Below are 26057 nucleotides of genomic sequence, written 5' to 3'. Positions count from 1 at the left end.
CAACTGAGCATACGGTCAGCTTTTCACACCCATGTGCTTTCAATGGCTAATGTTCCAGAAACAGCAGCTGCCCCCTAAAAATATGGGACTCAGAAACCCAAAAGGTGTGTTAATGCATCATTTATAACAATCATGATCATCTTGGGCCATGGGCCTTTCAGAATATACCACCAGGGAATTACACAAGATAAAAATATTATATAAAAATATTACTAGTATAAAAATATTCATGGGTATATTCAGTGTATACTGATATCCATTTAATTATAGATACAAGAATATAATTACAGGCTTCCCAGGAAATCCACAGGCAACGAACAGACTTGCTCAATTTGCCAAAAGGAAGTTAGTTTGTTCTCAGTACCACATGGGTGATGTATATTTCTATTATCGAAGCTGTTGTGTTCTGGCTCTGCTTTCAAAGTCAGCTCAGCACCGTCTGCTCTCTATAATGAAGCACAGCAGGGACTTTTGCGGTCAGTTGGTTTCACACGACCAAGAGGGCAGACGGCCAACAGCCTACATTCAGTCTGTGATCAACGTGTTTACTCTCCACGGCTTCACCCCTCACGTCCAGTAATAAAAATGTAATGGCATGTTACAGCTTATATATCTGCTTCGGAGTATGATTATTCTCCTACTTGATTGCTTAGAGACGATAAATCTAATAATCTTCCCTAAGTGTGTATTAAGACATTTTCTGTCTTCACAAGTCATTGAGATCAAGGTTATAAACACGAACCACAGCGTTTGAAAAGGAGTATAAAATGAAATGATTTCTCATGTCAGCTAGTTAAGCAGCGTTCACTTGTATGTTACATGCAAGAACTACAAGGTTTTTTTTTTGAAGCTGCACTTCTTATTGACTTCAACTTTATACATCTTGTAGAAATCAACACCCCACTGAGAAGTCCAGATATTTTGTTGCCATTTATTGAAACGTATTCTGTTGCAACGCTTAATTGTCTGACAAAGCAAACAGAAACCTATACCTGTTCCTATAAAGCTCATTTACAACCAATTATGCTCAACAACCAGGCCCCATTACATCAGGTCACAATAAAAAAGGTTTCATCACAACAGCCTCTAATAAAGTTTGTACATTTTTTGTTTTTTTAAACATGAGCTATGTGGTAATAAAATAAAACTTTTCCCTATTTTTAAAACCCACTACAATTTTTGAAATTTCATAAGAAAAGTTCATGAAACTTGTTTGAGTATTGTGAATGTAACAGTTTCCTACCTTTCAGTCAGTCAGTACAGGTTATTTAAAAGGTTATTTAAAAAAAAATACAAGCCACACAGTTTGGTTGTTGAAAAACATTGATTTATTGTGTTCTGGGCATTATATATTTATGACCTAGGTCTCTCCTTCTTGCCTTTGTAGAGGGCCAGGAGAGAAACATTGGCCACCTTTACCACCTTGAAACGGACTCCAGGGATATCACCCACGGCGTGTCCTTTACGACCGAATCCTGCCACCAGAACCTCATCGTTTTCCTGTACAAAACACAGCCATCAAAGTCAAATAGGTATCAAGTTCATCATTCCTTCAGAATGCAGTCAACATTGAAAAATATCCCAGGGAACCAGGAACTACAAACGCACCTCAATGAAGTTCAGGCAACCGTCATTGGGAACGAACGCAGTGATCTTCTTGCCGTTCTTGATCAGCTGGACTCTGACACACTTCCTAATAGCAGAGTTGGGCTGCTTGGCTTCAACACCACTGTGGAGGAAAACAGGAAGTCAAGCATTTAAGCTACATTCGAGATCAGAGACTTGAAATCAATGAAGTGCCTTGAAACATGGCAGTATTATTCCCTAGGTTTGTGATTTCCACTGAAAAAGGAATACAAGAGAGACAGCTCAAGTAGCTCCTTCTATTAAAAAAAATTCCTTCACAGCTGTTGCTAACCTTTATACTGAAATACACGATTTCTATTTTGATTTTATCAATTTACATTAAAGCTCAATTAAATCATTCATGAAGAGCTTTGAGTAAATTTAAGAAAGCCTGCAAACAATCATAATTCAGAGAGCAAGTTTAAAACTAGCAAACAATTTTCCGCAAACAAAAATCCGTGCTCAACAAAGCAAGACTCAAGCATTTGAATAATTTCTGTAGAAGCCAATGACCTCCTCTGCATCTTCTGGGTAGAAACACTGAATGCTGTTAAGACCTTAAGATTTGTTGATCTTAGAAGTAAATTAAAAATCTTTTAGTACTTCAGGTGTATTTACAGCAGTGAACATATGAATAATTATAACAATAACCATTACCGCAAATGGACAAATCATGCCCAACGTTGCTATAAATGGACTCAAATACTAAGATATTTACACTAGCATCAATACACTTATATCCACTGGATATTAATCATATGTTTGCTTCCACAAAACCCATGACGTACAGACAGTGTCATGATTTTTACCGCAAAAACAAACCTAAGGATCCTAACAGCATCCATCCTTTCTTCACAGATGATGCTGAGGTCACCGCATTTACAGAAATCACTCAAACACAATCAGTTACTTGAGCTAGATGAGAAAGGGAATAACATTACTAAAGCAATTATTTCACCAGGGCATTAAGTATCCATGACATTTCTACTGTAACTAATTTACAAGAACGTTTATTGTAGGTCAAGTTGCTTGTTTCTTAAATGTCTAATACAATGGAGATGGAGAAAAAGGCAAGTATTGGCACAATATTGCACTATTTGGAATGCTAGAATAGGAAAGTAATCAACTCTAGTGAACAGGAGCTTGCTTGTTGTTCTTTGACGTGACAATATAGAAGAAGAAACGCAAGAATCTAAACTTTACACTTTTTCAAGCACGATTCCTTTGGCGTGTGAAGCTCCTCCAAAGGGGTTAGCCTTCAGGGCCGTGCCCAAATGAGCCTTCTTGTACTGTTTATCATGCCATTTCTGCTCACGGCGGTGATCCCGCAGCTTTCTGGCTGTACGCAATCCACGGCATTTACCTACAGGACACAAGAACGATATCAAACACAGAATGAATCAAAAAGCGTCCGGATAAACTGCAGATGTAGTATAACTAGGGCACTAGATGCGCCTAGTGCACTTCGTTTAAAAAAAAAATAAAAAGAAAGCGGTTTAGGACACAGCCACGTCTCTTGACTCACTATAACGTCTGAATAAGCGATAAATCTCTCATATAATAACACCGTTACAAACATCTAACACCACACTAACATATTTTAATCAGTTATTATGCTTTGTTACTAGATTTAGCACATTATTTTGGCTGTATCTGTGCCTCGCGCACAGTGACGCTAAGTTAGCCACATTAGCTCTCAGTGCGCGTGGCGGCGCCTCCGCGGTGTCGGGAAACACGATAAAAACCTTAAAATTACACCACAAACACACGCTTATGCACCGAGTCCGAGTGTATAAGTGTACTATCTAGGTTTATATGTCATTAGTGAAACGCACATAAGACGTGTAAGATATTTAATGGAGTTTTGAGGTGGACTGAAGCACGTACCCATGTCGCCTGGATGAAAGTCCGGGAGGAAAAGAGAGATCCCACAATGCTTTGCGAAATTGTCGCTCACGCTGGTTTTATAGGCGTCTATAGAAATGCCTGTTTATAAAAGAGTAGCTTACATTGTTATATACGTTATACTTTTATACTTTTATACGTTGCATACATCGCGGATAGGATATATAATAATTATTATAATAATCTTCATCATCATCATCATCATCATCATCATCATCATCATCATCATCATCATAATCTTCATCATCATCATCATCATCATCATCATCATCATCATCATAATCTTCATCATCATCATCATCGTTATCATCATCACCATTATAACAATAATTATAATTATTATTATTATTATAATATATATAAGCATACTAATAATTATTATAATAACAATAACAACAACAATAATAATAATAATAATAATAATAATAATAATTATGATTTTTATTATTATTAGTATTCTTATTATTATTATTAGTATTATTATTATCATAATTATAATCATAATACATAAAATACTATCTGTCTTTTTAATCAAATTGACCAGCTTAATCCAAGCAATCAATTCATATTTTTTTGTGTTTGTAAATGCTACGCACATGGATGCCTGACCATAACATCAATGTAGTGGTACAATTTATCTACATTGTCATGTTGACTTTAAACCCACTGAAAACCTAAATTCAGACGTCATGGATGAATTTGAACACAGATCACAGTTGTTTTTTTGCAGACACCAGTGTCTGACCGCTTGTCAGAAATGTGAAGAATTTTATAACCACAAAGTTGGAACTAATTCCATTCTATGTTTTTTGTTATGGGGTATTATGTCGAGTGGGAACAGTGTAAATTAGTCGTACGGTGTAAATCATTGTATACAATTGATATAAACTCACTCATAAACATGCAGAATCTTGTAGTAAGTTTAAGTTGTACTTGTTTCATGTGAGTCTACAGGGACCTTGAATCAAGTTTAAAAAATATTAATAATTAAACATTAATATATATTATTAGGTTTATTGCAAACTTGTCCAGATCCAGTTCCTGTAGACTGGATTTATCTCTTTTCCAAACAGACACACTATGGTTGACTTGTATGCAAGTGATCCTGGACTTGAGGCTGTAAAACCAAGGATCTCAGACCATCACCTTCCATCACAAGATGGCTCATCATCCAAAGTAGAGAGTTACAAACTTAGAATCTCTATTCATGTGGATTTTTATGAGCTAACGAGGAATAATTTCACTGGTTCCTGAGACAGACACATGCTTCACTGGATGTTTTTTGGCCCGACATTTAATTAAGACCATATTGACGTGTATAAAGCGTGACCTCGACCCCACTGAACACCTTTAAGATGAACTCGTATCCCAACATCAGTGTCTCATCTCACTCATGATCCCCAGAAGGCCTTTCCAGAAGAGTGTATGTTTTTATAACAGCAAAACAGGGGAGATGTTTAAAAAAAAAAGCATTCTGTAAAAGGCCAGGTGTCCAGATAAATGACACATATACTTTAATGTATTTCATGTTTACTTGTAAAAGGTTAGAAGGTGCAAAACCTATGTGTTTATGCGTCGTGTTTGGTGGTTTAGGTTGGAAATGTGGGCGTGGTCAGGATGCAAGGTTGTCCGCCTCTGCGCGTTGATTGGCTGCCGCTCACGCCAATCAGAGGGAGGTTTTGGTTCTTTATCAGGGCAGATTATGAAGCAGGCAGTCTTCGTTTGATGCTCTGAAGGTTTTACATGTATACATGGCAGCACCGATGTCTTTGGCTTTATTTTCAGTTATTTTCCTGCAGATATCTTCGTCTTATGAACAAGTGCCTGCTTTTGCCGAGGGAAGGTAAGGAAAAAGGTTTAAATTCACCTGAAATTTACCTGTGCTGGTATTATAATAATAATAATAATAATAGTAATAATAATAATAATAGTAATAATAATAATAGTAATAATAATAATAGTAACAATAATAATAATCGGACTAGACATGTTACAATGTTTTTGATGTATATATTTCTATGCATATACAGGCAGTATAAAAAGAAATGGTTTATTAAGCTGAAATATAATAGAAAGGTGAAAGAGGTGCATTGTGCTGCTTTTGTCTGCTGCTGATGTGTGTTGTATCTGCATTGAAATGCGAGAGAAAATCCATCGGAAAGAAGGCAAATCCATATCTCAGCCTGAAATAAAGCCTCATAGATCTGTGTGTCTTTTACAAGAGGTTGTAGATGTAGTGCAGTAGATAGATCGTGCATAATAGTGTAGTGAAGGAATGTGGAGGATGATGAGGATGAGATGAGGATGCTGTCGGTGCAGTGGTGCTGATGAGAACCTGCACTGTGTTCAACCCTCCTTCGTTACAGATTTCCTCAAACATGAACGTGCGTTCCAACTTCAGCAATCCGCCTTTGTACACACAAATCATACTTATAAGGAATCAGGATCTAGATCAAGATACACCTTTTGTTCATCAAATGTTCACCGAATGCAACAATTCCATAAAAATCATTGATGGCTTGATGCACCATCTTGAAGTGTGGTAACTTTGGAAGAAACATCAGAAATATTCGATTATCTCCGTAATATGAGGAAAACAAAACATCAGCTGTTTACAGATGTGTAAAAGTGTCACAACAGACTGGTAAATGTTTTATTCTGTCTGTGTGTGTGAGAGAGTGGAGAATTACCATTACCCATATGGTGGCAACTTCAGAGGCTTCAACAAGATGGCAGAATGTTGGGGTCTTTTGTACGTCTCTCTATCCACCAGATGGTGCCTGAAACTAAATCATTATTTTGATTCGTGACACAAGTGTCCCAAAATTTTGAAGGGCTCAGAATTTCATATATGTTTACCAAGACCTCCAATCACCAAGATATGATCATCACAGACAGATCTTTATGGAAAATATGTTTTTTTTTCTTCGGGAGACACCTCTGCACCACTTTGGTCCCTTTTGCCTCAGCTTTCTTAGCCAATAAAGTTGAGTTTTTAAAAAATATATAAATAAATACAGGTTACAACATATTGCATCATTTTCAGTCAAAGCCATGTACAGTGAAGGATTAAATAAGTTTAAAACTCCGAGCACGTAGAGCTGTAGCAGTTTATAAGTGGGCAAAGAGCTTAGTTGCAACTTCATATTTACATTTATTTTTATTCCTGTAACAGACTATTTTATCCGGTCGAATTATAAACATGGCAGAATCCAAATCGTTAGTACTTTGTCACCTTAAAAATATATATTGACTTGCTTTTAATTTACGAGTGTGGTGGAACCTTCTTTAACAGCTTTAGTAAAAATATCAGTACGCTGTTTAAAACCCCAAAATGCTCTTTAGTTGTCCATCTGAGAAAAGCTTTGAAGAAGAATCCCTTTGAAAGAAAGAGCACTTCATTATTTAATAAACATCCTTAAAATGACATTTTGTTCTCATTTAAGTTGAGTTTTAATTGTTTATGCTGATACAGAAATAGCACATTAACACCAGAGCTGGATTTATTGGTTTAAACACATTTTATGTTTGCATTTATGGTATTTTGGCAGATGCGCTTCTCCAGAGCGACTTACATTTATCTCATTTATACAACTGAGAAATTGAGGGTTAAGGGCCTTTCTCAAGGGCCCATGTGTGGCAGCTTGGTGGTCCCAGGTTTGAACTCACAACAATCTTATCAGTAGTCTATCGCCTTAACCACTGAGCTGCCTCTTCTTTCACACATTCAATGACACCCATGGAACTCACAGTGAGTAAAAAATGACCTAACATTGAAAGTGTGGCTCCAAGCTAAATCTTTTAATAATGCAGTTCAGATACTTCAGAACATCAGCTACCATAAACATTAATATAACTTGACAAAAATTCACCAAATTTTCACTTATTGTAATGAACAAATTTGTTCTTTTTCATCGGTTTGAACCTAGAGGAGCAAAAATTGACTCACTTTTTCTGACAGTGAGCTTTTACAGGTTTAGTGTCTTGCTCAAGAGCCCAGCAGTGGCTCTCTAATTAAACTCAAACAATAAAAACACACTTGTTCAAAACAGTGACAAACCATTAATAATTGAATTTAATTAAATCATTTGAGTGAATCTATTAAATCTGGTCTGAGGTCCACACCTTACTTCCATTAATATGCCAGTTTTTTATGAATATACATAAAAATGTCATTTGGAAATATCCTACTTGACATCCTACATCCTAATGTCCAACTTGATCCTGTTATTGAAGTAAACTACTAACTTCAGTTATCACAAATAGGCCTCAGTGTGAATTCAGTATCAAAGTGACAACTGGATTTAGCTAAAAAAAAAAAAATATGTAGGAACTATAATGATACCTTTGCTGGTATATAATGTGATTTTTTTTATATTTTGGCTAGATGAAAGGTTTTAACGTGCTGCCTAGATAAACGAGCCGTTAAACTTAACATGGACGTCAGAGATTGACCAAGCGCTGTGAAAAAACCTGGGAATGTTATTTGTATTTTGGATGCATATTTAATGTCAGCACAATCTAAGCTCATGTGTGACGTGTTCTATAATAGCTATGTTTATACTGAACTCTTTAGAAAACATTATTCATCCAGCCAGGAGAGTCACTGAGCAGGCACTGATTTCATCCTGTAGAGGTGTATCTCTTCCGTTAACTGCACCGTCGCCAGCCGATTGACCCACATGTTCAGGTGCTGTGACGCAGGTAGATCCTTTAATCTGTCGCTGAATCAGAGAAAATGACAGACCCGGTGTCTAGTCTTGTTTTATCACCATCACATTCAGCGTTCCGAGTGTTTGAAAAGACGGGTTTGATCAGGGTGGCGTTTTTTAGGGGGATTTATTGCTGGTGTTGGCTCATGCTGCTAAGTTTGGACGTCTCACAGGCTCGGATAAATGATTACTCACTGCTGGGCTAAATATAGTTACATATCACTGACATCTGCTGAATGCAATAACTCAGAGGGCTCGGTGTTCCTCGCCTGTCAGCTCCTCGCTGCTCCAAGACCTTTTCGTCACACTGTAACAGTCTTAATGTGTGCCTGGAAAACTTTCTTCCTCCGAACCGGGATGAGTCAGAACTGGGATCATAGAGAATATACATTACACGAACGTCCACACTGACTTCTAAGCTGGAGTAGTACAGTATATTACTACAGTGTGTTGCTCACTGACCTCTTTATTAGAAATGCTGTGATAATACAGGATAAGACTGGATAGGATCTCTTCTTTGTGTTAAAACAAAAGGGAAGTGCATGATGAGATAAGCTGAGGTATTCAAACATGGCTTGATTGGTATGAAAGGGTTCAAAGTGTGTCAAGAAAACCTTCCCCTTATCATTCTACCCACACCGACCACCAGCACCACCAGTCTGTAGACTGTAGACACAAGGCAGGTTGGGTTCATGGAGTCCTGCTACCGATCCCAGATTCTGACCCAACCCAAGACTCAGCAGGCCAGGCGACATCTCAGGTTCGTTTTCTCGGCTGATAATATGGTCTTTTGCTGTTGTAGCAGTGTACAGAGATGCTTTTCTGTGCACCATGGTTGTAAAGAGTGGTTATATTATGGTAATGTAGCCATCTTCAACCAGTCCTCTTCTCAATCAATCCCTGTCAGTCTTATCAAAAATACATTTCTGCTTGCAAAACTGATGCTCACTGGATGATTTTTTTGCCACATCCTGTCATCTATCTATCTATCTATCTATCTATCTATCTATCTATCTATCTATCTATCTATCTATCTATCTATTCATCCATCCATCCATCCATCTATCTATTGTTCAACCTACCTAAGACAAGACAGCGTTTATATTTTAACGTATCCATGGTAACACCATCGAACATCCTGACGTATCATATAACCCAACGTCTCTGACCCCTCATCCGGAGGGGACGGAGTCTAGAATACTCACTCTAGTAAGATGACACAAGCAATACATTGACATTAAGCGAGCAGTTCACCAACTGCTCTCATCCTCATCCACAAGCCACTTCTCTGACAAAGCTTGGTGATTTTTGATGCTCCTGGGACAGGAGATCAAGTCTTTACACTGTCTGTGTCCTCATGTCGCCGTCTCTTAATCAGGTTCTCTAGCGCCTCTGGGATAAACCCATTTTATCAGGCGTGACAGCAGAGATTAGGCTGTTTAATCAGATACACATCTCGCTGTTGAGAAAAACAGAAGAGCAAAGTGAAACGATGCTCTGAGTGACGTGGTGTGTGTGTTTGTGTGTGTGTGTGTGTGTGTGTGTGTGTGTGTGTGTGAGTGAATTCAGTGTTGATTCACACAGACTTCTTCAAACCTTAGGAGACTGGATTAAAATAGATTAAATGGATGTGCTGTATATAAAAGCTGTTCTATTTCAGACCTCAGACGAAACATCTTTAATCTTTAATTTCTTGCATTTTTTTGTGTTTACAGTTCAGATGAAGGAGCATCACAAGACACCCAAATCAGAGAAAGTGAGTCGCTGCTATTTAGTCTATTTCTTTCCCTTTTCACACCGATTTGCTTTTATTAGCATGTGATTGCACATGACATATATAAATACCTGACCTGATATTGTCACCGTATTGTTGCTTGTATTACGCAACAGTGACACACTGAGCAACCTTATTCTTTCAAAGTAGATTTATTACCCTGGATAAGGAACCCCTTTTTTTTTTTTTTTGGTTTTCTCCAGATGGAGTCGGTAGGGAGAGACAGAGAGTCTCATACGAACACGGCTCGTTCGCAGCGGAGGAGATGAGACCGGCTCTGCAGGTGAGGTGTGGCTTCGTCTGCCAGCACATCAGTGTGACCTTGAGCTTCTCTTCCATGCCAGATCGATCCAGTCCCACACGGGCCGCGCTGTGGCTTAGGAAGACAGATTACAGTTAGCAGTGTTTCAGTCTTGTTGGGTTTTTCATGATGCATTCAAAAGCATTGCATCTTTACAGAATGTAGTGCTCTGCTCTTAAAGGAAGGATTTAACAGATAGATAGATAGATAGATAGATAGATAGATAGATAGATAGATAGATAGATAGATAGATGAATCATTTAATTTAAGAAATAATTAATTTTAATAAATATTTAACATGTCATTAGTATTAATGCAATTATTATGTAGTAATAAAAGCCTTACTATTGTAACATCTTCTGATCCAGAACCTCCAACTTTCTGTTATAATTATGCATTTCAAACTCCGCCCCTTTTTAAATGTGACATAATGCCGAATTCTGCGTTCACACATACAGCAACTACGCAACCAGAGATCTTTCAGTTTCATTGAGATCTGATGATTTCAGGAGTGACCGCTGTGGGCGTGGCTAGACGTGGGGGTGTGTCCAGTGACACAACAGAGTTGAGACAAGTTGAACTTTATGTAAATATGGAGCGACTCGTTGACTCTACGTATGGGAGTGAAAACAGCAGAGCGCACATGAGCCGTGAGAACGAGCACACACTGATTCCGCTTCATCTTGTCTGACACGACGAATCAGAGAAATCTTTCTCTAGAATTCATTTTGAAACCTAATTGGGGAGCTAGTCACACCACACACTGGTAATTATGCCGTTATTTCTATGGCAACCAGTGGTAGAAACAGCAACTGGTGACTTGCGGCGATAATAATCACTGTATGTGTGAAGGTAGTTTACAGATTAGAGTCAATCCTAATTAAAACTTAAGTATTAAATGAAGCTGAAGTTTACAGAAAATAATTCCATACTATAGTCTGGCCGCTTTCTTATTTAGGATCTTGTTGCAAAAGAGGCATGAAATGTGTATGTGTTTTGGTAGATTTGAATCTCCAACCATTTGATTCTCCTGCTCTGTTTCAGCCACATGACTGGAGGCCACCGTCTCAGCCTAGCAGGAGAAAGTTGCTGCAGTACGGAGGAATCATGCCCTACTCTCCTCTGAATGTGGTTTACAATGGTAAAACCTGCATCTTGTTTCGAGCCAGGAAGCTGGCCATCAGGTACAGAAATCACACACTAGTGGATCTCACACCGAGGGTGTTTGGCCCTGACGCAATAGTGGACACCAAAGGCTCATTCTGCAGCAAGGACAAGGCCACGTGAGTTACAAATGATACACAGATTGATTGTACGGTAGAAATAAATCACTGAGGCAGTAGCCATCAGGCATTGCCATTTGTAAAGATTAGCATTTTTGTTTTTATTTTTCTGGAAGATTGTATAGTGACGTACAGAGTAATGATACAACTCTATCTCATAGAACAGAAATAAAAACAATGTATGTGTTATACATTCCACATGTTATTTTCGTCGCACTTGTATTTATCCCAAGACTCAACATACGATTTGGAGATGTAGAGGAGCTCCGAGGACTTTCCATCAGGTGGGTACAGATCTCCAGTGCTGCTAATTTATTTCACGCAAAGTGAGCAAGAGCTTACAGTACATCATGTCCTGCTTTCGACAGACTGCAGATGTCCAACACGTTCTACGAATCAGCGGGACAGAACTGGTTCACCCTGGACAGCGTCCATATCCACTACAACTGGACGCACGAGGCCACGTTCAACGCTACGGACGTGTACGCTCCGTCCACCAACTCGTACCACTGCCAGTTTGTCAGCAGCCTGCAGAAATACGACACGCTGTTGGTGCCGTGCTCCAACACGGACAACGCGGCAAACTGGCACATCACCTTCACAGACTTCCAGGTGAGCGCCATGCTTTGATTGTGAGTCAATGGGCTTTGCATAAGTATTCACCCCCTTGGACATTTCCATATTTTGTAGTACTGCAACCTGGAATTGAAATAGAGAAAATTGGAGGCTGTGACGTACACATACACAAACTAGCCCATAATATTTAGAGATAATAATGCAGACATTTACAGCAATGGGTGTGAATACTTATGTGATCACAATTTTGTCAAAAATGCCATTAACGTATTACATTAATTGTAGATCACATATAATCCCAAATCCATGTTATAATTTTACAAATGCTTCTACGCAGCTTTGTAATATCATCGCACACCTACTGCTTTAATTCCCACCAGATTCAAGCGTTCAACGTCCACTCGAACAAGTTCTCCTCAGCCAGCGACTGCGCCACGTTCTTCACCCCGGCCATCCTCATGGGTCTCATCACGTCACTGATCCTGCTGCTTGTCCTCGCCTACGCCCTGCACATGGTGGTCCACCTGAAGCACATTGACCGCTACGAAGAGCACAAGACTACAGTCTACTTCCCCCGAAGCACAGAAGCTGAAAGCACTGACAAGAACGTCCAGTAGACCAGTAGGATCCCCTGCCGACCTCCAAGCACAGAGACGGACAGTTCGGCGACTCTGAGCTCTCAAGCCCTTACGAGTGAAAGCGCAGGAGCAGGCTGGAGGTGTGACGTTAAGAGCGTTCTCGCTTCTGACTGTGCTACTACACTCGCAGGATTGTGGTAGGACAGAAAGAGCGGATTCCTGACGGATTTTAAAATTGGAGATACCCAGATTTGTATCTACCACTAGATCTCAGATCTTGTTTTTTTTTTTCTTTGTTTTTTTTTTCAAGATGTGTTGCAAATGATCAGGATCTGAAGGAAAACCTGAATCAATTCAAATTAGCACAGTGTACTTTGAATTTATATCGTCTGTCTCATATAAGCATATAACCTCCTGGTGAGAAATATTATATGGACGCTTTATTACACTTCACTTACAAACTGTGTATAAACCATTATAATTTATAGTTAAGTGTAGTAGACATCAAAAATATGGAAATACTATAGTCAAACCCTCTGATCCTCTTTACACAAAAGTTAAAATGAATAAAATATGAAGATCTTCTGAACAGAACCAGTCAAAAGTTGGGACACAGCTGACTGCTTTCTGAAGGCTTAAGCTTGGGTTTTTGATGCTGACGTTAATTTACATCTAAAATAAAAAGCAGCCATTAGGTTGTTTCTGTTGAAGCTACTAGTATAACTAGTAGATACTGGTATTATCAGGGCTACATTGAATTATCTGATATATAAAAAACCTAAAATGTAATTGCTTCTTTTTTAGTTCTTGCATCATTTTTTTTATATATTGTTGATGATCATCTTTTTTCATATACGAAAGCTGAATTGACTGGTTTCTAAAATGTGAAATACATTGTTAAAAAAATACCTTCTACACATAAGTGTGTCCAAACTTCTTCACTGGTTCTGTATACGACTGACGTATATAAAGTAATGGTTTCTATGCAGTATGTAACAAACCCAAGTGTTATGAAATCCCTCAAAAATCTAGAGAATGACTTAAGATATTTGATTGTTTACCGGCACTCTTTCTGGACGATGTTTTTTGACATATTTGTGTTCTTGCTTTTTTTTTGTGCAACTTGTATGTTTTGTAATTTCTTTTTTTTGTATTCTTTTAAAGTGAATGCATACAAGCTGAGCCTTTGACAATGAGATGAATCTAAACTAATAAGCTACTTGGATTTCATTTACAACCATTGAAGCACAATGGAAGCAACGCTAAGTTGTAACATACAGCATGTTGCTAGAAAAATTTCAGTATCATGATCATATAAATGTGTACAATAACTGATGTTAGTCATTATATACTAAATGAGGGAATAAGCCTGTCCTTTATCCATTTACACACATATATGAAATGGCCTATTGTGTATTGATGTGGATTAATTATTGTCCCCAATATTTCTGTTGAGTTCAATAAAACCAGCAGTTCGTTCATGCCAGATGTCAGCGTCTTTGTTAAAGTTATGTTTCATTTATTTACTTAATGTTGAAAATATTGGCCTTTTTATGAGGTCATGTAGGTGTGTACTGTAGACTGTAGACTGCAATTTGCCAGCCACTGCACTAGCGTGTCCATCATTGAACACACACATACACACATACACGGACCAACCCTTGCCGGTAGGTGGATTGGTGTCTCTAAGATGCTGCTAGCTGTGAATGAATGTGTAAATGTGAGTGCCTGGTACCCTGCAGGGTTTATTCTCACGTCAGACCCAGTGTTTCCTGATCGACTTCTGCCCCGATCAGCATAATGAACTTACTGAAGATGAATGAATGAAAGAATGCCTGCATAAATTTATTGATACTTTATTACATGCTTACTCTTTTTCATGCAATGTCTATGTATACAGTTGAATACAGTTGAATGTGCACATTTTATCCAAGTATATATCATCAGGTAAGTAGGTGCACCTTTGATCTGAGTGCCTGCTGGATATGAGTGTAATATAGTATAAAAGATATGTGGACACCTGATCGGTTACACCCACATGTGTTTGTTGAACATCCCTTATCCACTACCTTCCTCATATCCCACCTTCAACATTTTTATTATAATAAGTTCCATTCTTCTGTGAATGTTTTCCACAAGATCTTGGAGGTTGGAATGATTTGTGTTCGTTCAGTTACAAGAGCATTAATGAGATCGAGCTCTGATATTGGATGAGGAGACCTGGGATGCAGTTCTTCCCAATAGTCAGGTTGACGTCTTGTTTTCAACCTGCCTAAGGTCTCACATACCACCCCGCTGCTGCGATCCCTCCAGTGGCTTCCGGTAGCTGAACGCATCAGATTTAAAACACTGATGCTTGCCTACAAAGCCAAAAACGGACCAGCGCCCTCTTACCTCAAAGCCCTCATCACTCCTTGCACTGAACCCCGCGCCCTCAGATCTACCAGAACTGCTCGACTGGTTCCACCATCTCTCAGGGTAAGAGGCAAGTATACAAGAAGACTCTTTTTTGTTCTGGCACCGAGGTGGTGGAATGAACTTCCACTAGGGTTCAGGACAGCTGAGTCACTGGCTATTTTCAAATGACAGTTGAAGACCTACTTATTCAGGGAACACTTCATCTAGCACTTCCTTCACAGTTTGTTGCATATATGTTTATAAAAACCAAAAGACTCTGAACAGTGTTTTAGACTCATGGTAGCTTAAGTATGTAACCTAGTGGACCAGAGTTAATGCATCCAATGACAGAGACTTAAGCACTTTTGTATGTCGCTCTGGATAAAGGCGTCTGCCCAAACGCTGTAAATGTAAATTAGTGAATTAGTGACGTGACATACAGCTAAGTACAGTGACCCATACTCAGAATTCGTTCTCTGCATTTAACCCATCCAAAGTGCACACACACAGCAGTGAACACACACACCATGAACACACCCCCGGAGCAGTGGGCAGCCATTTATGCTCCGGCACCCGAGGAGCAGTTGGAAGGGAGTCGGTGCCTTGCTCAAGGGCACCTCAGTCGTGGTATATTGCCGGCCCGAGACTCGAACCTACAACCTTAGGGTTAGGAGTCAAACTCTCTAACCATTAGGCCATGATTTCCCCGTCGTATGTAAATGGCTTAGTTAGAGTGAAAATACGGTGTAATTCTACAGCATTGAAAAAGACATTCTAGATTGTAAATTTATCCTTCAATCTTTTAAAGGAACAAACTACCCAGGGAAGGAACACCTATGGATGTAGTGTTCAGGTGTGCGCTTACTCTATAGCGTATAGCACAACGCTATTGGTAGCAAAATAAATAAAAATGTAGAAGATATTAAAACATGAATGACTTATTTGTTTATATATTAAAAAAATAACTGTTATATGTAACATGTTTTTTTTTTTTAATACAAACTACAGTCGAATCAGCTTATTCCTAATCAGGAAACTGTTCCGGACGACGTGATGACGCAATCATCAAGCGACGCGTGTAGTAGCTAGTAGAAATAGGATGAATCACCGATTGTTCGTACATTTGCGTTACGTTTTGTTTCAGAAGTCGATATTAGCGAATAATATTTTATTCAGACGTTTGTGCAGCAAAATGGACCGTGTAGTTGTGCGCTGTGTTCCCTCAGAGCCCAAGCTGAGCATTTCATTCACGTTAGCCGGATGCTACAAACAAATGCTGAGGGAGCAAACAGAGCAGTTGGGCAAAGCGTTAGCTCGGATATCTAACAGTCTTATCAAGGCGCAGACTAAAGGTAAGAAGTGTAAGAAGACTAGAAGTGAAAACACGAGCACTTGTGCTGGTGAGCAGGTGGTGCGGCTTTATTTTAAAGGTGATTTGGTCTCTGAAGACACTTTAAACCGCGACGCCTGGCGGGACTCCTCGGTACTGCAGGTTGGAGACATTAAATACAACGTTGAACTCAATCCTCCGACTTTCACCACCGCACAACTTCCACAATCAGTTCTGTCCGGATTCCCAGTCTGCCCAAAACTAGAGATTGAATTCGGGAATATGGAGTCGTGTGTGTTTAAGTGGTACAAGGAGAATAGAGTAAATGCGCACACGTGTGCTGAAGAAGACTCCTGGGTCGAAGCAGGACGTGACCGAGTCTTTATACCATCTAATATGGATATCGGGTTGAGACTGAAGCTGCAATGCATGCCGGGAAACGGGTCCAGGTTGGGCCCTGTGGTGGAGCTCATAACCTCATGCACTGTAGAAGCAGGTCCAGGAGTTTGCACGTTTGACAACAGACACTTGTACACCAGTAAGGTCACGAATGACTTTACAACCAGAGTTGTGACTTACAATATCTTAGCAGAGATTTACAGTCAAACTGAGCTCTCTAAAACAGTCCTGTACCCTTACTGCGCTCCATATGCCCTCGAGCTCGACTACAGGCAGAACCTCATAAAGAAGGAGCTTTCAGGCTATAATGCAGACATCATCTGTCTCCAGGAGGTGGATAAAGGTGTATTCGGTGATAGCCTGGTGCCAGCACTTGACGCGTTCGGCATGGACGGAGTGTTCAAAGTCAAAGAAAGGCAGCATGAAGGACTGGCCACTTTTTACAGGAGATCGAAATTCAAGTTGCTTTTTAGACGCGACATCATGCTGAGTGAGGCATTAGAAACGGACGCACTCCATAGTGTGCTGCTGGAGAAACTGTCCACCAACCCGGCGTTGAAAGAGAAGATGGTACAGAGAAGTACAACGTTGCAGGTATTACATGGTCTAACAACTCAATGCTCGTGCTGTTCTGACACTGAACACTGACAGGTTGAATGCATATCCACGGTTTAACATGAATTTGGTGCTCATCTGCTTAGAAAAAAGAACTGGCTAAAATCAGGTAAAATAGTAAAGAATGCCGAAATGCTGAACAAGTTGTTGATTTGATTCATGCAAATCTTTTGTCGGGGAGACCAGTACGCAAAACAGGTTGCACTGAACCACAAAAGTCCACAAGGTTCATTCCTGGCGTAGTGTCTGTATGGCATTTCACATGTTCCACCATTTTAAGTGTTCTCTGGGTTCTCTGGTTTTCACCCACCTTTCAGAAACATGCCAGTATACAGGCTGATGTCTCCTAATTGCCCCAAGGGTGAATGAGTGTTATCTTACCCCTAGTGTTTTTCCACCTCACACCAGTGTTTGTAGGACATGTGGATTAGAAGGTGACTGTTGTAGTGCTTCAGAAGTTTTGGGAAAACGTTTTAGATTCCAGCCAGCAGTGAGCCTGTTTGGATGGTGGACTGTTCCCTGCAGTGTTGATATAAACCTAAAATATCCAACCAACAGCAGAACCAGAACCTGACGGTGATGAAGGGTAAAGGACTAAAGCTAATCAGTATCACACTGAATTGGTGAAAAAAAGAGTCTAGTTTTACACTTCCAAAACATGCAGTATGCAAACAAAACACGTTAGTATCCCTGTTGTACTGGGAATAAACCACCACCCAACTGGTCTGTTTGTATTTGTGGACAGGATAGAGGATGACATTGGTTGCAGTCGGCAACTACAGATTGCACCTATAAAGTAGTTTGACATGACAAACTGGCAACCCAGCACATTTTCACACACCTATAACTTCCTTCATATGACCTCTCAAGGCTTCTTCTCTGTTGTAGGGATAGAGACCTCTCTATCCCTACAACATTGTAGGTTTATTCTTCCCTTATCTGCTTGTTCATAATGAGTTATTTACTATTATGATGCCAAACATCTATCGTTTTTTTATTATATGCTCATATTAATGTAGTTTATAAACTGACTTGGGGTTTAGGAAGGGTGATATTTATTTGCTTATGTTGAAATGTTTGTTACTTCAAATAAATGGTTTTTCCCTTTTGGTAAGGTAACGGTTTTACAGTCCGTCAGCGAGCCGTCAAAGATAGTGTGCGTTGGAAACACGCATCTCTACTGGCACCCTAAAGGTAGGAAACATTGGTACTGGATTTGACTTTTTGCTTAACTCGATTATAAGCGAATACCATAAGAAAATATTTTTCTTTCCTGCCCCAAGGAGCAAATGTTCGATTAATACAGATGGCTGTGGCCCTGAAGCACCTGAAGAAAGTCGTCATGGAAGAACGAGCTAGCACACTGATATTCTGCGGCGACTTCAACAGCACACCATCGTCAGGACTCTTCCAGTTGCTCAGTCAGGGTTCCGTATCGGAGCAGCACAGTGACTGGGCATCTAATGGGCCTGAGGAGCATCTTCCAATGGAGCTTCACAGCCCCTTTCAGTTGACTAGTGCGTGTGGAGAACCGCAATACACCAACTATGTAGGAGGCTTTAATGGATGTCTGGACTACATTTTCATTGAGCCGCAGGCTTTGCAGGTAGAACAGGTCGTTCCTTTGCCCAGTCATCAGGAGGTCACCACATACCAGGCCCTTCCCAGTGTGTCTCACCCATCTGACCATATAGCTTTAGTCTGCGACCTCAAATGGAAATAAAGTTGAGACACAGCCTCAGATTTCATTCCACAAGTAAACATTTAAATCAGGGTTTAAATCTCTGGTTGAGATTAGAACACTTCAATTTCTGATTTATTGTGGCAAAAGGACATCGAAAACATCTTAATGCCCATGATAAACTTCATACTGATTCACCTAGCTGTCCATAAGAGAATTCTCTGAATGCAGTATAAAAATAAAATCAGCCGGATATAATTAAAAGCATTTTTAACCTTATAGTCTGCATCTTAAAACAAAGATTCTTTCAGTCACAATTGTTTTATTTCAGGCTTTAATAGCAATTATTAATGAGACATGGGGGGAAAAAAAAGGGCCGATATGATTGCAGGTGCCCGATCAAACTGTTAACCAGAATATCATACATCTTTCAGCATGTGTACACAAATAAATCTGGTGATAGCTCATTTGGTCATTTTCAGTTTAGGTGAACGTTATATGAACTTAAAAGTCACAATGCAGGAAACAAGCATATTTTAAGGCAATTGTAAATGCAAAGGCTGGTTATATAGCAAGATGGTAAAGTCAGGTATCAGAGTTAGTAAGCTGTAATAAGGCCAAAGAAATCAACTCCTATTTTTTACCTGTCATACACACACAAATCTTTCACCCCACCCTCACCTTTACCCACTGGAGTACCTCATATTATTGAGCTGTTCCTCATTATACATGTTGGTGTAACATAATTTGGTCTAAAGTATTACTTATTGAATAAAGCTGGTCAGATTAAAATACATGCAAAGTTTACATAGATAAGATAAAAATGGAATGACAAAAAATGTTTGTATAAATATAAATATGTTCCCATGTTTGACAAAAAAAACCCAAAGGCAGGTTCTCATTCTCATCCCTCGATTTGTTTTGAAATTCACCTCGTCGTATATTTCAAATCAAACTAAAATCAGGCATACATATGAACATTCCTTACTGAAATGCTGAAAATAACAGAAGCCCAATTGAGGGGGGAAAAAGAATTTTTTTTTTAATGTGCCTCATTGGCAAATTTGATAACCATAAGCTAATATATATGAGAGTATATCCATTGTCTGTCAGTTGTGTGATCATGTCCTTTGTTAAAACACCCCTTCGTGTGAGCCTGTTAATGTCGCTTAACGTTTGCTCAGCTGCTCAGAAAGCCAGTCCAGCCCTTCATACAAACCTGTTCCCTGAGTGGCGCAGGTCGCCTGAACGTACCACTGTTGGAGCAGAAAGTGGCAGAAATTTAATCATCATAGCAGTTTATTAACAAGACAGTAGAGTAGATGGTTATATTAGTTTGCTGAACATAAACCATCACATCTAATGCTGAAGCTTATACAAGCATTAGCATTTACGTCTGATATTTAGCAGATGGCAACATACCTACAACATAGGAACCTGAAGCACCAGTACGACATATTAGCCACTTCAAATTTTATTATTGTTAAATATCTCCTAATCACTAATGGTCAGGCATCAAACTACATGTTTATCTCTGTGACCACAGCTATACGTGACCAGGAGCGCTGTCAGTGGCAGCGACATTTGCAAATTGCAAGCGTCCAAGTTCCTGTATACAGAAGAGTGCAGATAACAAGAAAGACTGTCTGTAAAGACTTACAGTTCTGCTCCTGAGTGTCTGCAGGCCGAGTTTGTCCGTCAGCTCGCTGATAGCCATGGCGTTGGGCAAATCCTGCTTGTTTGCAAACACCAGCAAAACTGCATCTCTGAGCTCATCCTCTTGAAGCTATTCCAGATATAAAAACACGACTTGTAAGCAGAAGTTGTAAAACGAAGACACAGGTGAGAGGCAAAAGAAAAGACCGAACAGAAACAATAAGGTTAAAATGATCTAAAGATATAAATCAATATCTTATTCTACAACATTTAAATATATTATGCTATGCAGCAATTTAAATAATTACTTTCACTTAAAGTAAATAATAAACCAAACAAGTAGTGTAGTGAATGAACACACTGGGTGTGTAGTCCAAGAACAAAGAAATTTAAATATTGTAATGCTTGGGCGTGTCTCACAAACCATCTTCTGCAGCTCTTCGGCAGCTTCCTGTGCACGCTCACGATCGTTGCTGTCTACCACAAAGATGAGACCCTGCAAGAACGGCATACACGGAAGTGAATAAAACGAACTCGCTTACCTCACTGACAGAACCAGTTTGTTTTCATATTTATTAACCTATTCTCGTGTATGTTTTTCTTTTTGTGCATTGTTAAATCAAGCTAAATAAATAATAAAGAAACCGAGAAAATCAAATTCACTGCGATTCAGAGTTGAGCAAAGTTGTGAAGAGTCTGTAATAGCAGTGATACCCGAGTTACACACAACACTCAGAGAAATAAATCATTTTTAATACATACATATACAAATAATACTAGTAATAGTGACCGAACTCCATCATAAATCTTCATAAAAGGAGAATCAAATCCCAGCACAGTAAGGGAGAGAGTGAGAGGGTGTGTGTGTGTATGTGACACTAAATTTCAGATGAGATCTGGTTACCTGTGTGTTCTGGAAGTAGTGCCTCCATAGAGGTCTGATCTTATCCTGGCCACCCACATCCCAAACAGTAAAACAGATGTTCTTGTATTCCACGGTTTCAACATTAAATCCTGTAGAACAGACGTAAAAACTTTTAGATGATTAAACATTTTTTTTTAAATATTGAATATTTAAATATAGAATTCAGCACTCAATTACAGGTTGCAGGTGGGTGACACAATGACACAAGGGAAAATATTATAACAATGTGTGTCTTGTAAGGTTTATAGCCATTACAGCTCCAGTATTCTTTGGCACTGTGTCTCCAAGTCTCTGGAAATGTACTGGAGCAATGAACAGCAATCTTACTAAAAAAATTGTAGTGTTTATTTGGGTTGAGATTTAGTGACTGAAGACCATAACATACGAGTTACATCATTTTCTTCCTCATCAGCAAGCCCTTGTGTACTGCAAAAGGGGGGTGGATGCATCTTAAGTCACCACGCCCACCATGACAAAAAAGTTGGATAAAAACGATGAGTTAGAAAGACTTTCACTGATCTGCAGTCGAGCTTCTTTAAAAGCGGACAAACTGACCCAGACCACGGCAGAAATACAAATAAATAAAATCGCCTGAAAGTTTTTCCTTTAATTTCCTCATTGATCTGTACGTGTTTTACTGAAGTGATGAAATGTATATTTTTTTTTATATACCAGGCCACCAAAATTGCGTTTACTAAACAAAGAGTGAACTTAATTACTTTACTAAAGCATCAAACTTAATAGTGAATATTAAAGTATCAATAGCACTACATTTCATATTAATTACATTAACTTACATCAACAAAAAATATAAATGCAACTTATGGAGCTGGAAACAAACCTATAGTTGGAATCGTTGTGACGATTTCTCCGAGTTTGAGTTTGTAAAGGATCGTCGTTTTCCCGGCAGCATCGAGTCCAACTGCAAGAACAAGGAAACGAGGTTTACTCCCATCAGATAACATGTAAGTTCATTTCATTTAATCCAAATGCATTTCTAACAATAGCCTCAAATAACAGGATTAAGACTTTTTACGATGCACCACATAATGGAATAATAAACATATTTTAAAACGTGCCGTTATGTTAAAAAATACAAGTGTTTATTCACAGTCATGGCTGAGTTTTCTTTATGGAGGTGTTTAGTGAACATTTATGGAAGGAGTCTCCAGTGTCAGAGCTTTTTAAACAGCCACGACAGACAAGTTTCGAGCATCCTCGTGTATTCCTGTTATTAGTGTAAAAGAAATAAAACATTATCAGTTTGTTTAATAAATCATTCTCATAGAACTGTTAACTGTTTTTGGTTTTGTTGATCATTTATGTTGATCGTTTTCCCTTTAAACCCCAAAGCACTTAGTGTTTTATTCCTTTAAATACAATGCACAAGGTGTCAAGTCGGTCCTGAACATAACTGCATAACTTAACTACATTTAAGGTTTTTTTTTGTTGTTAATAAATGAAGCATAACATTTTACACAATGACGCCCAGGACGTGAAGAAAATCAGGAGTAAATAAAAGGAGTAAATTTAACATCTAAACTAATAAACAAACGAGTAAACAATAATATCTCACGCTGTACAAAATATACGCGAGACCATGTTTAAATATTTAAAACTAAACGCTTAATCGGGTAAAAAGCGACGTGACAAAAAAGGTTTTATTTACTCAGCTAGCTAAAAACTTTGTAATGCTAATGCTAATGTTGTTAGGAAGCTTTGCTAGCTAACGAGCTAAACCGCTAACTGCTGCCAACACACCACCGCTCCAACTTGTGACTCACCCATAAGAATTCGCATTTGTTTTTTCCCGAAAAGCCTGGAGAACACGCTGGAGATGGTCAGCCCCATTTTAATATCGAATATTCACCGAGCGACGTGAAGCCCAACTTTAGTTTGGAGACGTTTCCGAGCTAACGGCTAACAGGCGAGAGAAGTCCAGCGCACGCGCGCACACACGCGCACACACACACTCACACACACGCCGAGAAGGTCGCAGAGCCTTTCTGAGAGCCAAAACAGGATCTAACACCTCATAAAAAAAATCACTAAAAGACCGATTTTTTTTTTGTAAACAAACACTACAGTGTTTTAACGCTGCAGCAGCGCTTTAACACGTCTCTGCTCCGCTACGGCCGGCGTGATGTCACACGCGCCACGTCACACGCGCCACCTCACAAGAGCAGACCCAGGCACGTGTGTCGAGGGCTCGTTAACACCAATGTTCACTACATAACATCGACGTGATCTGTTGATGTATATTCACGAAAAACACAGTTCCTCGTTGTTCCATTCAGTTAAACTTGCTTTTACTCGTTTAAACGTATTCACGAAATTTATAAATTCATTAATAATTAATTTAATTAACACACTAAATGTTCAGAAAATCACGACTCTCGATTCGTTTAGCAGCTACGACATAAATAGTGTGAATTAATTCGAATTGGACCATCGTGTCCTGATGTTGGCACAAACTTGGAAGCATACAATTGTCTAGAATTTATTGGTTATACCTCAGCATTACAATTTCCCATCACTGGAGCTAAGAGACTCAAACCGTGCATAAAGCGAGCTCTGTGATGACACGGTGTGTAAAGGCTGTAGTGTCCATGCAAAGAGCCGTGACTCTGACTCAACACCACTGAACACCTTTAGGATGTACTGAAACCCTGACACCACCCCAGACCTCCTCACCCAGTATCAGTGCCCAATCTCAGTCACGCACTTGTAGCTGAAGGAGCTCAAAATTCAATAGAAGACCTTCCGGAAGAGTGAACATTGTTATAACGGTAATGGAAGAATAATTCTGGCTTTGGGATCTTCAACAAGCCTACAGTATATGCTGGTCAGGACAGAGAGTGTACTCTGGCTTAATCTACAATTAATAATGAGAAATAATGAATTATTCTTATTTAATACATGTAATATTCAATACTATCACAAAGTATCAGCTCTAAAACATTACAGAAGTTACATATAATACAGAATGCTGCCTCAAAACTCAAAACATGTTGATTATATTCCTGTTGAAATAAAGTTTCCTGTGCTGTACGTTCAATATTCTTTTCAGAAGTTAACGGGTCGTGTGTGGACCAGTTTGAAGTTTGAAAACATATAGACCATTCTAAAAGATGTGGTTGACTGGACTGGCTTCACACGTGTCAGAGGAATCGTTTGACAGGTGAGAGATGTAGGTGTGTGGAAACCCGGCAGCTGACTAAATTGGGTAGAAATTATTAAGAAAACTTCAGAATTCAACAAAGATATGTGACACGGTTGCACGGTTTTGACCAAGGCTTAATTCAGCCAGTTAGCAGTATATGTGATGACAAGTGTCATTGATTATTCAAAAGTGACTATACAAACATTGTTTAATTCTGTCTATTTATTGGAAGTGTATAGCTGTAAATTTATTTCAGAACATTTCACCCACAGACCACATTAAGGTCTTTCACTCTATTTGGAGACCAACTTTTTGAGGATTGGATTAAAACCTGTTAACTCAAGAGAGCAAAGAAAGACCTAACTATAATATAATATAATATAATATAATATAATATAATATAATATAATATAATATAATATAATATAATATAATAATAATAAAAATATTTATAATAATAATATACTATATATTTTATTAATATATTAATAAATAATATAATATAATATTATAAAAGGACAAGATCCCGGATAGAGGTGGCAGAAATGAGTTTCCTTTGTAGGGTGGCTGGGCGCTCCCTTAGAGATAGGGTGAGAAGCTCAGTCACTCGGGAGGAGCTCAGAGTAGAGACGCTGCTCCTCCACATCGAGAGGAGTCAGCTGAGGTGGCTTGGGCATCTGTTCCGGATGCCTCCTGGACTCCTCCCTGGGGAGGTGTTCCGGGCATGTCCAACCGGGAGGAGGCCCCAGGGAAGACCTAGGACACGCTGGAGGGACTATGTCTCTCGGATGGCCTGGGAACACCTCGGTATTCCCCCGGAAGAGCTGGAGGAAGTGTCTGAGGAGAGGGAAGTCTGGGCATCCCTGCTTAGACTGCTGCCCCCGCGACCCGGTTCCGGATAAGCGGTATAAAATGGATGGATGGATGGATAATATAATATAATATAATATAATATAATATAATATAATATAATATAATATAATATAATATAATATAATATAATATAATAATAAAATAACATAATTTTTTTAAATAAATATTTGACTCAAGAATTTACCTATTTTTTCCCCATTGTTATTTAGGCCGGGGGGCACGGTGGCTTAGTGGTTAGCACGTTCGCCTCACACCTCCAGGGT

At 39.1% G+C, this 26057-nt stretch overlaps 4 protein-coding genes across 4 annotated transcripts; 2 read left to right on the top strand and 2 right to left on the bottom strand.

Moving 5' to 3' along the window:
* Window positions 1-1305: 1305 nt before the first annotated feature.
* Window positions 1306-3628, bottom strand: rps23 (ribosomal protein S23). Its single transcript, XM_060858584.1, has 4 exons — window positions 3514-3628; window positions 2830-2989; window positions 1609-1729; window positions 1306-1500 (listed from the first exon to the last, which is right to left on the bottom strand). The coding sequence occupies exons 1-4, from the start codon at window positions 3515-3517 to the stop codon at window positions 1354-1356; spliced, it is 432 nt and encodes a 143-aa protein (XP_060714567.1). The 5' UTR covers window positions 3518-3628; the 3' UTR covers window positions 1306-1353.
* A 1603-nt stretch (window positions 3629-5231) lies between these two features.
* Window positions 5232-14236, top strand: atp6ap1la (ATPase H+ transporting accessory protein 1 like a). The gene is made up of 7 exons (XM_060858294.1): window positions 5232-5374; window positions 9959-9999; window positions 10221-10300; window positions 11363-11601; window positions 11835-11885; window positions 11970-12213; window positions 12558-14236. The coding sequence occupies exons 1-7, from the start codon at window positions 5283-5285 to the stop codon at window positions 12792-12794; spliced, it is 984 nt and encodes a 327-aa protein (XP_060714277.1). The 5' UTR covers window positions 5232-5282; the 3' UTR covers window positions 12795-14236.
* Window positions 14237-16204: 1968 nt separating this feature from the next.
* Window positions 16205-19456, top strand: pde12 (phosphodiesterase 12). The gene is made up of 3 exons (XM_060858707.1): window positions 16205-17475; window positions 18612-18690; window positions 18780-19456. Exons 1-3 carry the CDS (start codon window positions 16252-16254, stop codon window positions 19217-19219), a joined length of 1743 nt encoding a protein of 580 aa, XP_060714690.1. The 5' UTR covers window positions 16205-16251; the 3' UTR covers window positions 19220-19456.
* A 38-nt stretch (window positions 19457-19494) lies between these two features.
* On the bottom strand, window positions 19495-23907 carry LOC132838405 (ADP-ribosylation factor 4). Its single transcript, XM_060858708.1, has 6 exons — window positions 23543-23907; window positions 22600-22680; window positions 21738-21847; window positions 21258-21329; window positions 20838-20963; window positions 19495-20433 (listed from the first exon to the last, which is right to left on the bottom strand). The coding sequence occupies exons 1-6, from the start codon at window positions 23607-23609 to the stop codon at window positions 20347-20349; spliced, it is 543 nt and encodes a 180-aa protein (XP_060714691.1). The 5' UTR covers window positions 23610-23907; the 3' UTR covers window positions 19495-20346.
* Between the last annotated feature and the right edge of the window lie 2150 nt (window positions 23908-26057).

The sequence above is a fragment of the Tachysurus vachellii genome, chromosome 22, assembly GCF_030014155.1.
Source record: "Tachysurus vachellii isolate PV-2020 chromosome 22, HZAU_Pvac_v1, whole genome shotgun sequence".
Lineage (NCBI taxonomy): Eukaryota > Metazoa > Chordata > Actinopteri > Siluriformes > Bagridae > Tachysurus > Tachysurus vachellii.
The sequence above is the reverse complement of the archived record's forward strand: the minus strand, read 5'-3'. Positions and strand labels throughout refer to the sequence as shown.

Coding starts and splice junctions, on each gene's coding strand:
- rps23 (XM_060858584.1), bottom strand. Junction 1,730..2,829: donor GGAATCGTGCTTGAAAAAGT/GTAAAGTTTAGA, acceptor TTTCCTCCACAG/TGGTGTTGAAGCCAAGCAGC. Junction 1,501..1,608: donor GTTGCCTGAACTTCATTGAG/GTGCGTTTGTAG, acceptor TGTTTTGTACAG/GAAAACGATGAGGTTCTGGT.
- atp6ap1la (XM_060858294.1), top strand. CDS start 5,283: ATGGCAGCACCGATGTCTTTGGCTTTATTTTCAGTTATTTTCCTGCAG. Junction 5,375..9,958: donor CCTGCTTTTGCCGAGGGAAG/GTAAGGAAAAAG, acceptor TTGTGTTTACAG/TTCAGATGAAGGAGCATCAC. Junction 11,886..11,969: donor CTCCGAGGACTTTCCATCAG/GTGGGTACAGAT, acceptor TGCTTTCGACAG/ACTGCAGATGTCCAACACGT.
- pde12 (XM_060858707.1), top strand. CDS start 16,252: ATGAATCACCGATTGTTCGTACATTTGCGTTACGTTTTGTTTCAGAAG. Junction 17,476..18,611: donor AGAGAAGTACAACGTTGCAG/GTATTACATGGT, acceptor CCTTTTGGTAAG/GTAACGGTTTTACAGTCCGT. Junction 18,691..18,779: donor TCTCTACTGGCACCCTAAAG/GTAGGAAACATT, acceptor TCCTGCCCCAAG/GAGCAAATGTTCGATTAATA.
- LOC132838405 (XM_060858708.1), bottom strand. CDS start 23,609: ATGGGGCTGACCATCTCCAGCGTGTTCTCCAGGCTTTTCGGGAAAAAA. Junction 22,681..23,542: donor ACAAATGCGAATTCTTATGG/GTGAGTCACAAG, acceptor TTGTTCTTGCAG/TTGGACTCGATGCTGCCGGG. Junction 20,964..21,257: donor CCGAAGAGCTGCAGAAGATG/GTTTGTGAGACA, acceptor TATCTGGAATAG/CTTCAAGAGGATGAGCTCAG.